The sequence below is a fragment of the Lynx canadensis genome, chromosome C1 (genome assembly GCF_007474595.2).
Source record: "Lynx canadensis isolate LIC74 chromosome C1, mLynCan4.pri.v2, whole genome shotgun sequence".
Classification (NCBI taxonomy): domain Eukaryota; kingdom Metazoa; phylum Chordata; class Mammalia; order Carnivora; family Felidae; genus Lynx; species Lynx canadensis.
In genome coordinates this window covers 13,916,475-13,930,385 of record NC_044310.1, presented here as the reverse complement: position 1 = coordinate 13,930,385, position 13,911 = coordinate 13,916,475, and the positions used below count along the sequence as shown (strand labels likewise).

The 13,911-nt window shown below is 51.2% G+C and overlaps 1 protein-coding gene across 5 annotated transcripts in view; it reads left to right on the top strand.

Annotated features, from left to right (window-relative positions):
- Positions 1-13,911, top strand: part of CAPZB (capping actin protein of muscle Z-line subunit beta) — a 134,983-nt gene that overhangs the window by 5,342 nt on the left and 115,730 nt on the right. The window contains exon 1 of one of the 5 annotated variants that reach the window (XM_030326113.1): positions 11,253-11,276. The exons of the other annotated variants lie outside the window; for them this stretch is intronic. Within the exon in view, the coding sequence (XP_030181973.1) occupies positions 11,268-11,276 (9 nt within the window). The 5' untranslated portion in view covers positions 11,253-11,267. Of the gene's footprint in view, positions 1-11,252; positions 11,277-13,911 lie in introns of those variants that run through there. 5 annotated transcript variants of the gene reach the window in all.

Genomic DNA, 13,911 nt, shown 5'->3' with positions numbered 1-13,911 from the left:
TACGGTTATTATTTGTCTTATTCTGCACACTGCAGAGTAAGGGACACAAACAGAAGCCATAATCCCCATTCTCTGATCCGCAAGGGGAGACCAGAGGCATCCAGAAGGTTTCGTGCAGCAGGAAGGACGCAGTATGGAAAAGGCTTTATTGGCAAGGGGCACGTGTCTGCTCGGCCTGCATTCCACTTCCTCCAGGAAGCCCTGCAGACCGCTCCGGCCCACAGGCAGCTTGGGTGGGGGCTGGGTGTGAAGCCCGGGGAGACCTTGGCCCAGGCAGAGAGGATAGGGTGGGGTGCAGTCAAAGAGAGGCCATTCCAGGCCCTGCCTGGAACAAAAGCAGAGTTCAGGGGTCCGGTCAGTCTTGTGAGTTTGGAGATCAGCCACGGAGTAGACGGAGCGAGTGGGGGTGCCTCAGTCCTGGGAGTCAGCTGGGGAGTGCCTGAGTTGCTAAGCTAAGGAGTTTGCATTTGATCTGGGACAGCGTGGAGCCAGTTAAATATTTGACGGGGCAGGTAGAAATTTGAGGAGGCTGGCAGAGTCGTGGTATTTTAGGAAGCGTCATCTGGCCCTGGTGTGTACAAAGGCCCCAAGAGGTGAGAGAGCGGAGGGAGGCATTCGCCAGCACCAGCCTGTGGGGTTACGAGGGTCCCAGTCCTCTGTGAGGCCCGGGGTACGGAGAGGAACAAGTGGGCAAGAAAGATGAAGATAGGAAGGCAGAGTGAGATGCCGTGATTTACCACCTCTGGGTCTGAGAGGGACATTTGTGCCCCCAGAGCTCACTGGTGAGGCATTGTGATAGGCTGCTTTATCATTGATCCAACTTGCTATTTCTGGTCAGTTTAAATCCTAGATAGTACTGTCTGCAAAGCCTTGATATCCTACTAACAACTAAGCGGGGATTTTAGTCTGGTTAGCGCAGCAATCCTGTATCTTCGGGTGGCCCCCAGTTCCACTCGTCTTGCACAGCCTTAGGCTCTGGGCAGGCAAACACCTAAGACCACCGGTCCACAGGGGGGCGGGGAGGGGGACTGTGCATGGTGGCCGCGACCATAACAGGAGCTACTTTTTGTTGACTGCTTTTGAATGCCCAGAGCAGTCCTATGAGGCAGGTTCTCGTGTTACCCTCGTCATGCAGGCGAGGAAACCTAGGCCGCCTGGGCAGTTGGACCCCACAGCCTGGGCCCTGGGCCCCCGCGCTGCTGCCTCCAGGCGTTTCTTCCATCCAGCCGTTTGTCGTGTGGATGCTCACCGAGCCATCAGATAGACCTGATAGGATATGAGTCTTAGGCGGAGGAGGCGGGTGGAGACAGGTTAATTGGAGTCTTGACAGACTGGGGCACACGTCTGGGGCACACATCATGCAGCAGCAACCGGGGTGGGGTGGGGTTGGGGGAGTCCACATCAGAAGGGCTTAAGCTTAAGGGAGCCACTTGCCTTCCCTTCTCCCTGCTTCCTCCTCTTCCCACCCCGCGTGTTTCCAGCTTGGAGGGCAAGTGCAAGTTGTAGTGCCCCGTTGTGCAGAGAGCCCCTGAGAAGTAGAGTCCTCTGCCCAAGGCCGGCAGTCTTTTTTTTTTTTTTTTTTTTTTTTTTTTTTTGAGAAAAAGCTTGCGCGTGCAAGCCTGGGAGAGGGGCAGAGGGAGAGAGAGAATTTTAAGCAGGCTCCACACTTAGCGCAGAGCCTGATGTGGGGCTCGATCCCACGACCCTGGGATCGTGACCTTAGTCGAAACGAAGAGTCTGACGCTCAACCGACCGAGCCACCCAGGCTCCCCAAAGGCTAGCAGTCCTTAGGGCTTGCAGCCTGGTCTGCCCTGGCCACAAAGATCTCACCACGCTGCAGACTGCCAGCAGTCGTTGTCGCTTGCTCAGCCCCTGAACTTCTCACCCACTGCCTACAACTGCTCGTGAAGCTTCCTGTCCCAAGCCTGAACTCACCAGGACCCTTCTGAGCAGGGACCTGCCGCGAGACCAGGATGTTAGTATTATCGGGACTTAACTGTTTCAGAGTTTTCTCCAAGATTCAGGCAGAGGACTCATTACATTTAATGAGTGAAATATCGATCGTTTAAAATCCTAAGTTATGAAAAGATACTTTTGCATGTGCTCTCTGTGGGCGGCCTCCCAGTGGAACTGTGTGTTTCCTGGTGGTACCAGACGCCCTCATCCTTCCTCGTCGCCCAGAGCCGTGATCGGTGGCCGGAGGGTTCGGGTCTGGGTTGCTTCTCAAGGCTTCCCCACTGTGAGGTTTGGCCCCGAAGGGGTACATCAGATTTCCCATGAACGGGCTTCCTGCATAGAATTTCGGGCTAAGAAACTGTGAGGAGGAGCTTTCATTACCCCAGACTCCTGGTGAAGAGTCTGACTGTAGGCACTACAGCCACTGAAGGAGCTATTCTTGAATTTCTGTCTCATCGCTGGCTTTTTTTTTTAATAAGATTTTTTATTTTAAGTAATCTCTACACCCAACGTGGTGCTGGAACTCACAGCCCTGAGATCCAGAGTCACACGCCCCATTGACTGATCTGGCTTTGATTTTATCAGTCCTTTGCTCCGCTGCTGAGCACAGCTTGCCTTGTGACTTCCCGGCCGTCCCTGGGGCTGGAGAGGGACCCATCACTGAGGAAGGCAGACCCCTACGTGGCAGTGGCCGGGCTGGGCCACTTTGCGTGCTTTGCTCTTTGAGAATTTCCCACCCGGGCTGTCCTGACTTCCTTGCGTATCCTCCTCTCGACGGCTCCCGTGTTCAGATCTCTTTTGGCCATAGTGGGTGTGGACCTTTGGTCGTCCTGAGAGTTGAGTTCTCTGACTTGGTCCTGAGGCGCTTGTGCAACAGGAATTGGAGGTGCCTGGGTTAGCAGTCTTCACCCCATGGGTTATTAAGTATTCCCTCCTGGGTTCTCCGTGCGTCTTCAAAGTGCCTGCCTTCTGCACTGTGTTGGATGCACACAGTCACGGTCTTTAATTCTCTCAACCCAGCCCTGGGAGGGTGGTTTCCTCACTGTGCAGATAAGGAAACTGAAGCTCGGAAAGTTAGTGGCTCGCTGCAAGGCCCCCAGGTAGTCAGTGGCAGAGTCAGCATTCCGGTGCAGGTCCCTCCCACTCAAAATTGCATGCTTCTGGAATTCTGCTATCCTGCCTGTCCTGCATGGACTTACCAGGATGCTTATTTTATAGATGAGGAAGCTGAGGTCGAGAGCGGTTCCCCTGTGGGTCCGGCCGTGGTGGCTGAAGCCTGGGTTTAGACGTTAGAAGATTTTGTTGCTTCGGGTTGTTAAAATGAAAGGAGATGGATGGGTCTTTCTGAGCTGTAGTCTGTTTTGGGGAAGCTACCTGCTAAACCTTCAAGTGACAGGTCTGTCTTGACGTGCCATCAGTAGGGTCACATCTTGGCGTTGTGGGTAGGACAGTAGTTCTTGGTGCGTATCCTAGTGATTGGGACAGCCCCCCACTGACACTGTTGGTTGCACAAAACCTTGCAGGATTCCCTTGACCTTTTCCTCTGAAGGCCCAGCCCAGCCCTGGGCACCACAGCCTGCCGCAGGTTGCAGGGCCTCTGAGGGGAAAGAGCCTAGGGGCCCAGTTCAGTAGTTCTATGACCTTGAGTGGCTTCAGTTGGTGACTCTCCCAATGCCTCAAGCTGTTTCTGGCCCTTAGGAGGGAAGGGCACAGTAAGTGCCCCCTCGGAGTGTGAGTGCCACACAGTGTTCCATTGTCCCTGGCACAGGGGCCATTGCCCCATAGTGTTTGTTGAATGCATGGATGTCTAGTAGGCCCTTAATAAATGTGAGGGCCCCTTCCCCGTGAGGTTGAACTGTATGGAATTGCTGTTTTCCTAGGTCAGAAATGGCCGATTGTCAGCACTTCATGTGGTTTAGCCCTACACAGATGGAACACTTTGAGCAGGGTGATTCCAAGTGTGACACTTTTCTGGCAGTCCAGAGCCAGTGTCGGGCTCCCACTTGTCAGTTTCACTTTAGGTAGGGGTGACAAGAACGGAAGGAGCTGAGCAGGGTCTGCCTCTGAGATGGGGTCAGTGCACCCGTTAGCTGTTCAAGCCACCCTGACGTTGAAGGTTGTCCGGAGGCACTGGCAGCGGTGGGATCGGGATTTGGTGGCAGCAGTCATCCTGATGGCTCTGAGCTTCACTGGTGGCTCTGCACGTGGTGGCCCTGAGCACTGGGCGCAGAGTCACATGGCTGGCTTGGAGTTTCCGAATGATTCCAGGCACTCTGGATTCTGGAGTGCAGGGACAGTTGAAGGGCAGGGTCTGGAGCCTGAATTTAGATCCACACCTGCAGACATGGTGGCTTCCTTCACTCTCTGCCTCAGTTTCCTTGTCTATGAAATGGTAAAATTACAGGTATTTCTGATGGATTTTGCCAGTGTTAAATGAGTTAATACATGTCAAGCCCGACGTGGTAACATTATTAACATCAGTAATAAGGCGGTGGTGTTATCGGTGCTGTGGACTTGTCGGTCACGTGCTATCGCAGCCGAATGTGGAGACTCCCTCTGCTTTGTATTGGAATACCTAGCTCTCAGGAAAGTGCTTCTTTGGTAGCTCACTGGAAACTCTTGTTACTTACGGGCCTTGTAGAGATGCACCTAACTATCCCTGAACAAGTTGTTTGGAATGGTACTTTTGTTCCAGCTTATACTAAAAGTCACTCTTCTGGAAAATGGCTTAGTTTTTTCTTCTCCTGGCATGAGTGGCCAACCCTGGAGGGCCAGTTACATTTGGTATCCAGGGTCTTTGAGTGGAATGGGGCATGATGCTAATCAGTGATGCTTGTCATTCCTGCCTCCCCCCCCCCCCCCCACCCCCCTCCCCCACCCTGGGACTGTGGTTATTTTCTGAGCCATTTTCGTCTTTCTGAACAGGCAGGTGTTCGTAGGTGCTCCCAGCTTCTGCTAGTCAGTGCTGCATTTGTGAACTGCCACAGACCTGCGAGACTTTGCTCCTCAGGCGCCGAATGTTTTGTTTTGAGGGCTTGTGTTTGATTTTTAAGGCATGTAGAGTGTTGCGGTTTAGGGGTAAGGAGGCAAAATAAAGGGAAATGGGCAGAGAAAACACTTGTTGGAAGGCAGCCTCGTAAGGTATAGCAGGAGACTCCTGGCTCTGATTCCCACTGTGGCTGCCTGTGAACTGTGTGAGCTTCAACTAGTTACTTAATCTCTCTGAACCTCAGCTTCCTGATCGGTACAATGCACATAACATCTGCCTCTTTACAGGGTAGAGGATTAAATAAGAACACTGTTTACACAGTGTCCATACAGGAGGCCTGTGTGGTTCGTTATTATCTGTAGGGACTTGATCATTCATATAATATCATTCATATAAATGAGCACTGTTCTATGGGGAAGAGACTTGGGTTGAATCTGAAAATCCCTGTAGTGAGAAATACCACAAATCTGAAAAGCAGATGTAATGATCACAGTAAGGGGAGGCTGTGACTTTGTGGCTTCCAGGGACCTTGCTCTTGGACCGAGCAGCCTTCTGTGCCTTGGCTTAGAGGCTTCATCACCCAGGGGGACTTGCATTGGGCCAGCCCCTGTGTGCTGAGCATCGTGGATACCATCTCCTGTGATCTGTACCGTAGCCCCATTTTGGTCACGATGCCCCCAACACACTTTGCAGATGTGGAAATGGAGGCCTAAGAAGGGAAGAAGTATCTTGTACAAGGTCACACAGCTAGTAAGGGGCAGAGGTGGCCTTTGAACTTGGTCTTCTGATTCTAGATTCCATTCTAGAATCCTAGGCTGGTCCTACGATGTTGTTTTTATGTATAGAGGAAAGTGTTTATGTTGATGGTTGTAACCAGTGTTCTTTAGTGCCTTTATATGTTTTGCAGCTCAAAGCAGACTGTGTTAGGTGGCTGTCCCTGGTTTTGCTTTGATGACTTGGAGCCCATCTTAAGATGCTACAAGAATGAGCTTGCCGTGACTGTGGTTCTTCATTTAAAGGGAAACCTTGTTTCCTACATTGTAACTTCTAACCTTGAATTACTCTTAAGACCCTGAGCACTATGTAGTCTTTACTGCCACCTGTCCTGTCTCCTCCTTTCTGTGCATATCCAGCTGGGCTCTGAAATAATGCACTATCGGGGATACAGTAGTTGTTTGTGACCAAGCTAGCATTTGAATTCAGGATCAACTTACCCCATGCCCTGGCTGTGCTGCACCTGCAACTAGGGCCAGAAATGAACAGAAAGACTATGGTGGTCTGCCTACCTATGTTACCAGTGGAATTAGTCCAACCCCAAGAGGTAAAACCAATCTAAGGTACTGAAAGAGGTTCCTGATCTTAAGGAACTGGGAATGCCGGGCTGTGGATGTCGGCACCTGCTTGCAGGATGGGGAGGGTCTCCATGGCCTCCATGGCCTCCATTCATGGCAACCTCTATTCCTTGTTGTCTTACTTGGCACTTGGTGATACGCCTGGAAAATGGGCCCAGTCTTCACATTTTCTTAACGTTGATTTCTTCATTCTTCCTTTAGATCACTTTCTCCAGAAGTGATTATTCAGCTGCCACCTAGATGGAGTTCCCTTGTCCTCTTGCCCGCCATAAAACTGGTACCACAGGGCTGTAAGGCTTTTTCCCCTCTTGGCCATGGACTGCGGTTTCTGAGCTTGCTGAATCCCAGATGGAGAGCACACAGAAGCATCCTGGGCGTTTTCCCCAGGAACCTGCTTTTATTTTGATTCCACGGTATCTGTTTGGTACATATTGATTGTCGAGAAGGCATTTCTTGAAATAACAAGCAAGTACTGGTTGCCATGGTCCCCAAGGAAGGGCCCTCCCATCATGTGACTAATCGGCAGGACAAGGACACAGAAATAGTGTTGGACCTCCATAGGATGAGCTCAGAGTGCCTCGTGAGCCATTGAATTAACTGATAAAACCCCATGAGTTGAATTCCATGACATGGCCCGGTGTCTCAGGAAAGGGAAAAACGATTTCCAAGCCTCAGGTGATGGGCCATGGGTCCTAACAAGTACAAGCGGATTCTAAGGCGGCTGAAGCATTTAGCAAGCCCTCAGAGTTAACAAGGAAAGGAAGGCACCAGCCCTACTCTACTCAGTACTTACCATGCATTATTCTCTTTGGCCCCTAGAATTAGCTCCTAAGCATGGGATCCTGTGAATTTTGGTCTTTATGTAAATGATAATTATGGAAATTTAGAGACTTGATGTAAATTGCTAATAAATGGCCGAGCTGGGGCTTGAACCTGGTTGCTATGACTTTAAAGCCTTTGCACGTAACCTCTTTGGTCACGGAGTTTTGCTGCCCACATGAGGCTTGTGGCTCGCCCCCAGATCCCACAGTACATCACTAGGGCGATTGGGACTGGCATCCTGTGTCTGACACACTAGAATCTGGACTCTGTGTTCTCAAGTGGGCTGTTGCCTTTGCTGCTGCCTGAACTCAGCCACATTTGAAAACTCCTCTCTGAACGTGCTTCTCCAGTGACCCATGCAAAGACCACACTTTTCCAGCATGACGTCCTAAGAGAGTTTCAGCTCAGACAAGCCCAGAAAGCCAGTGCCCTTAGTTACAGAAGAAATCTAGGGACAGGTCTGGACTCAAACCCAGATCCCTTTGGTTTTGGCTCCTACTTTGTGGCGTGTCTGTAGGAGAATCACAGTGGCAGGGCACTGGGGAAAGCGAATGACAGTCGGTTGAAAAATGGTGGCACGGTAGCACAATGGTATATAATACAGCCATTAAAATGCGGTGGTGTCGAGGAAAGCAAAGCCCGGAGTCGGGCTGTTCTGTCTACATCTCTCTCTAGGATGTTCACGTTAGAGTGCCTGCCTCATTGGGGTCGTGAGGATTCAGTAAATGACCGGTTTGCAAGCCTTTTGCTGTGTCTTAGTTGCAGTGGTTACTGATTATCTGTTTATCTAGATGCACACATGTATGTTTTCCCCTCCTTAGAGTCACTTCCTTGCAGTAAACCCTCAGGAGTGGGTTGTGGGGCTAAGGAGAACGAGCATTTTCCTCCCCACGCGTCTTTCCTGTCCCTTTGCCCTCATAACTTATGACAGCCTCTGCCTCGCAGGCTGCCTCCAGGCCCTTGGATCTGACCTCACCCCCCTGCCTCGCCAGCTTTGTTTACGCAGTCTGGCTTCCTGTTCTGGCCAAGCTGAGAGAGCTCCTTGCTTTCCTGCAGAAATGTCCTATCTAGGGGTAGCCGCCATGCTTTTTGCGACAACATCTCCATATCAGAACCAGTCGTTTTTCTTTAAATTACTTCATTTTTTAACTGAAGAAACTTTGTCGTTACCGTGATGGAAAACCAGTATCAGTTGCCCCAAGTAGAAAGTATCCGTTGAAGTAAACTCCTGTAACTGTTGGTAGAAGAGATGCTCATCTGAGGACCACGTAAAATTGGTGACCCTCAGAGCCTGGCTTGCTTCTCTCTCTGGGCCTCGGCTTGCAGCATCCCCCTCCGTGCCTTCCTCCCTTCTTCCTGCGTCCACCCCGCTTGCCTCCAGGCCCGGCTCTGTCCCCTCGTGGCCACCAAGCCTTCTCTGACTACCATAGCCCTCCACATCCTGTCTGCCCACCATCCGTCCATCCATCCATGCAAATATTCAACAATGCTCTGGGCTCTGCTGGGGGGGCGGGCATAATAAAGACCGTTACTGTATCTATAAGGAGACCAAGTGTCTGTCCAGAGAAGCTGTGGAATGGAAGATAATCGCTGGAAAGGGGTGTGTGCGGGTGCAGCGAAGAGGGTTCGACTGAGCGGGGACCACAGCAGAGATTTCAGGGGAGAGGCTTTTGTCTGAAGCGAGATGAAAAGACTCATTTACCAGGAGGACGGGTGGTGGAGACCCGGCAGGCAGAGAGAACGGTATGTGCAGGAGAACGTGGCCTGTTCAGCGGAACCGGCAATCGGCAATAATTCAGTCATTGGAGCCAGAAGGGTAGGGGTGGGAGAGCTTGACGTGACCCAGCAGGGGTCCCTTGTGAAGACGTCCTGTGTCGTGAAGGAGGCTCCGACTTCACCGTTGTCCATTTGCGTGCCCCGTGCACACCCTGGCCTGACCTGCAACACAGCACAACCCTTACCCATGAGGTTTAGCTGTTGACGCTCTCGTCCCTGGAGTAGGATTTGCTGGTGGTTCAGTGCCCTTCCCCCCATCGCTGTGTGCTGAGTGTGTCCTGCGCTCTGTGCCGTGTCCTGGGACACTCCGCTGAGTGAGGGGAGGGCCTTGCCTTAAAGAGCCCACAGCCTAGTGGAGGAGACCCATGGCCATCTAGTTGGGTGTGAACACCAGTGGCAGGGGCCCTGGGAAGCTTCCTGACCCCGTTCCCTGCCACTAGGGATCCCTTTGGAATCTGACAGTATTATTTTTTTAAAGTTCAGCGTTTTTCCTTTTATTTTAAAAGTAACGTGTTCATTATAGAAAAGTCAGAAAATACAGAAGGAAAAGAAACTTGCCCATAATCTTACCCTGCCAGCAGCTACAGTTAACCTTTCGGTATATCGCTTTAGTGTCTTTGTCTCTGCGTGGTTTTTAAAGGTTTTTTGTGGATTGTGTTATACTTTCTGTGTGATTTATACGTTGTGCTCTTTTTTCACAAGAATTTTTTTGTTTCAGTATTTTCATGAACTTTTTTTTAATAATAATTATTTTTTTAATATTCTTGAGAGAGAGATACAGAGTGTGAGCAGGGGAGAGGCAGAGAGAGAGAGGGAGACACAGAATTGGAAGCAGGCTCCAGGCTCTGAACTGTCAGCACAGAGCCCGACATGGGGCTCGAAGTCATGAACTGCGAGATCATGACCTGAGCCGAAGTCGGATGCTTAACCAACTGAGCCACCCAGGTGCCCCTCGTGAATGTTTTAAATGACTAATATTTCAGCTGGTTAATGCTGTCATTTGGTCAACCATTCCTCCATTGTTGGATAAGTAGGAGTTAATTTTTTCTTAATGTTGCATGTTTGTGTGTGGTTTTTTGTTTTTTTTTTAATAACGTGGAGGCTTTCATACAGCACTTTTTCTGGTCCTCCTTATTTGCTTATTTGCTTATTGCATGTTATGTATGACTTTGTTCCTATAGGCTGTTTCTGAGGTATAAACTTTCTCTCTGCTTATGTGATTGTTCTTGTGGGGATGAACCTCCCCACCCATGTGATTGTGTCCTGTGGGTATGAACTGTCTCCCTGCCCGTGTTGTCATGTTGTAGGTATGAACTCTTCCTGCCCGTGTGATCGCGTCTTGTGGGTATGAACTCTCCCTGCCACGTTGTCATGTTGTAGGTGTGAACTCTCCCTGCCCGTGTGATCATGTCTTGTGGGTGTGACCTCTCCCCCACTCCGTGTGATCGCGTCTTGGGAGTATGAACTCTCCCCAACTCCGTGTGATTGTGTCTTGAGATACGAACTCTCTTCCTACCTACGTGTATACAGTCTATTGCTGTTGCTCAGTTATCATTCTGTAGCGTCACCGCGAACAGTGAATTAGCAAATCCTGACCATTGCTTCTAGGAGAAATGCAGGCTACAGTTAGTTCCTGGGATCTTCCGGTCACAACATTTTTGTCCTCTGATTAATACATAACCGGAAAGACAAATACTGTATGGCATCACTTACATGTGGAATCCAAACAAATAACAGTCAAACTCGGAAGCAGAATGGAATGGTGGTTGGCGGGGGGTGGGGGGGGGGGTGTTGTGCAGGGGAAATCGAGTTTGCTAAAAGGGCACAAACTTTCAGCTACAAGATGAGTAAGGTCTGAGGATCTGATGTGAAACGTAAAAGAAAAAAACACCTTGCGTTATGTGTGTTTCTGCTTGAGGACACTGTTTGGTGCGGTTGGCTCATTAACATCACCATCGGGGCCGCCGCACACTAGCTGGGGACTGAGCGGAGCCCGTCTAAGCGCGCACACATTCTCCTTCGTGCTCCCAGCCGCCCGTGCTCAGGAGCTCCGGACGGCGCTGAGCCTGGGGGCCACTTCTAGACCACGAGGTCAACAGAGCACACCGAGGTATGGAGAAGGTGACACTGCAGACAGAGCCTGCGGGAAGGACTCCTGCCGAGGGCGCGAGAGCTGAGGTGGAGCAGATCGTCGCCTTGTTCCGTCTCGGAGACCGTGCGTGTTGGGCAGCTCAGCGAGTCTGCGGCTCTGCTCAGGTCTGGGCGCGACCGTGAAAGTGCCCCGAGTGTTGATTGGGGGCTTTACTCATAAATTTTCGCAAGGAGGTGACTTTGCAGCGAGCGAGAACCGGCTGTTGGACGTGGCGTGCCGAATGAACCCGGTATGTGGCCGTGCCATCTAGCTGGTGACACAGAGGTGGTGACACTGATGATGGGTTGAAAATAAGATTTTAATAGAGTTCCTCCCCAGACTTTTGATTCTTGTTGTTGTCGTTGGGAGGGGGAGTTGTGGGGAAAAGCATTATCCCTGTAGGTATTAGAGGCAGTTTTCCAGTAATGAGCGAATCTTTCTCAGAGCCTGAGAAGACTTGAGTGCTCGGGGGTCACTTGTCCTGTCTTTAGACGGTTGGGTGCTTCTGCCTCTTGGAGCGAGGCTGACTCCATTGTGATCAGAAGGTGCTTTGTATCCCCCGTGATTTTAGATGAGCGTTTTGTTCCTGGAGACCTTCGGGGTGGGCGGGCGCAGCTCCTAAGGGCCTTTGCTGCCCTGCAGTGGCTTCCAGCCACAGATCCAGCACCTGACGCTGCCGTGGAAACAGATGACGGGGAGGCATAACGCGGTATTTCGTGAACCCGAACTGTACTTTGAACCAAAACCAATACCGGTAATTTGGGCTCTTACCACCTGGGAGGCCTTGAGGGGGACTTCTGGCCCCCCGCACCGGGAGTTTAACAGAAGCATGTGGCAAAATAGAAAGGAGAGTCTGTGACATCTGCATCACCGAGGCAAGAAAATGGATTACAGCTTCACAACTGGCCCAAGCATTGGGAGCAGAGTAAGGCTCCCTTGCCTGCAGTCTGGGGATGGGGGGTACACAGGATCCAGGATGTCTGTGCCCTTGGACTGGGCTGATGCTTGGTGTTGGGACCTTCTCACATTTGGGGTGGGAAGACTGTTGGCTCGGGCTGGATCAGCTTGGGAGTGGCGAGCGGGACACCTGGATGCCCCTGGCTGCGGGCACTCACTCACTGGGTAAGAGTGGGGTTACCCGTGGGGCTCCACACCTCTGTTGCTCTCTCCCTTTCTGTTTCACCTTTTCCTTTGGTTTCTTGCTTTAGCCTGCTGCCGGGGTGAGCCCAGGATGGTGTAGGACCTGTTTCCCTACTTGGCCATCTGCCAGCACTCTGCCATATTTTTATGCTGCCTTTATCGTTATTTAGTGATTTTCTTCAAAGTGGCTTGAGCCTAACACCGCCGCCTGCTTTCACCTCTTCCTAAGCAGAAACATCTGTAAGGTCACGTTTGAGGTGCTTGTCATTTTTTGTGCATATTAAAAATAAGTCACCGCTGAATTCCATGTGTCCATACCCCTCTAAAACCTCTCTCAGACTCCAGTGATCTGCATACCGCACGGGAAATGTTGCAGGGGCAGGGGGCACTCCGGAGCCCTGACTTCAGGCCACGTCCTGGCCCCTGATGTGCTGTGTGATGATGAATGCTTCCCCTCCCGTCTCTGGCAGGGGAATTTTCCACCCTGTTTTTTCTTCTTCTTTTAAGTTTAATTTATTTATTTTGAGAGTTAGAGGAGGGGTGAGGGGCAGAGAGAGAGAGACAGAGAGAGACAGAGAGAGAGAGAGAATCTCAAGCAGGATCTGTGCTGTCATTGCAGAGCCTGACGCGGGGCTCAGTCTCACAAACCGTGAGATCATGACCCGAGCAGAAATCAAGAGTCGGATGCTTAACCGACTGAGCCCCCCCAGCCTCCCCCTCTCCCATTTCTTCTTTATATCGGACTGATGAGCACCAGGGTCCCTCCAGGCTCAAGAATTCTGGGGTGCCATTCAGTGATACCTCTGTGGTTTCCCTGCTCCTCTGACAGCAGCTTGGGCTGACCTGGACACGTAATTCGTTTGCTCAGAGAAACAGATTTAAAAATATTGCAGCTCAGGAACATTTTGTCTTCCCACGTGCTTCTTATTTTTATTTGGGTTTCAGCCCTCATGGCTTGTTAGCCAACGGAGCAGCTTGGTCTAGTGCAAAGAATAAGGCCTCGGAGCCTGGCAGCATCCTGAGCTCCTCTGTCTCTCTGGCCCCCTCTCTAGTGTGGGAGTGGGCGACCCTCGTGGCAGGCCTGCCGTGCTCTGGAGCGCAGAGCACTGGGGTGTGTGATGTGGGTGTAGCGGTTAGTGTTGCCTCTGTCCTGGCAACAGAGTTGTTCTTGGACATGGATATAAAGCCTGGCTTCTGGAGCCAGACCACCTGGGTTTGGGTCCTTGCTCCTCCGTTTTCAGCTGCGTGGCTTTGGGTGTCATTTAACCCTGTGGGGCCAGTGCCCCATCAGAGGGTCTGTTGGAAGTTATGTGAAATAAAACAGGTAACATATCTGCCATCGTACCTGGCATGTAGTAAGGGCTCCATGCATGTCGTTGTTGGCCTTGTTATTAATGAGATGGTACGTGTCAGATGAGTAGTATGGCACCTGGGGTATATAGTACGTGCTCAACAAATGGTCACTATTGTTTTTCTTTAATTTTTGTTTTTTTAACGTTTATTTTGAGAGAGAGTGTGCAAGCAGGGGAGGGGCAGAGAGAGAGGCTCTCAGTGCAGGCTCTTCAGTGCAGAGCCCGACGTGGGGCTCGATCCCATGAACTGTGAGATCATAATCTGAACCAATATCAAGAGTTGGACACTTAACCAGCTGAGCCACCCAGGCACGCCCCGTCCCCCCCCCCCCCACCCCCGTTGTTTTTCTAATAACACAGGAGGGCCGGGACAGGTAGCTCTGGCCTCTGGAG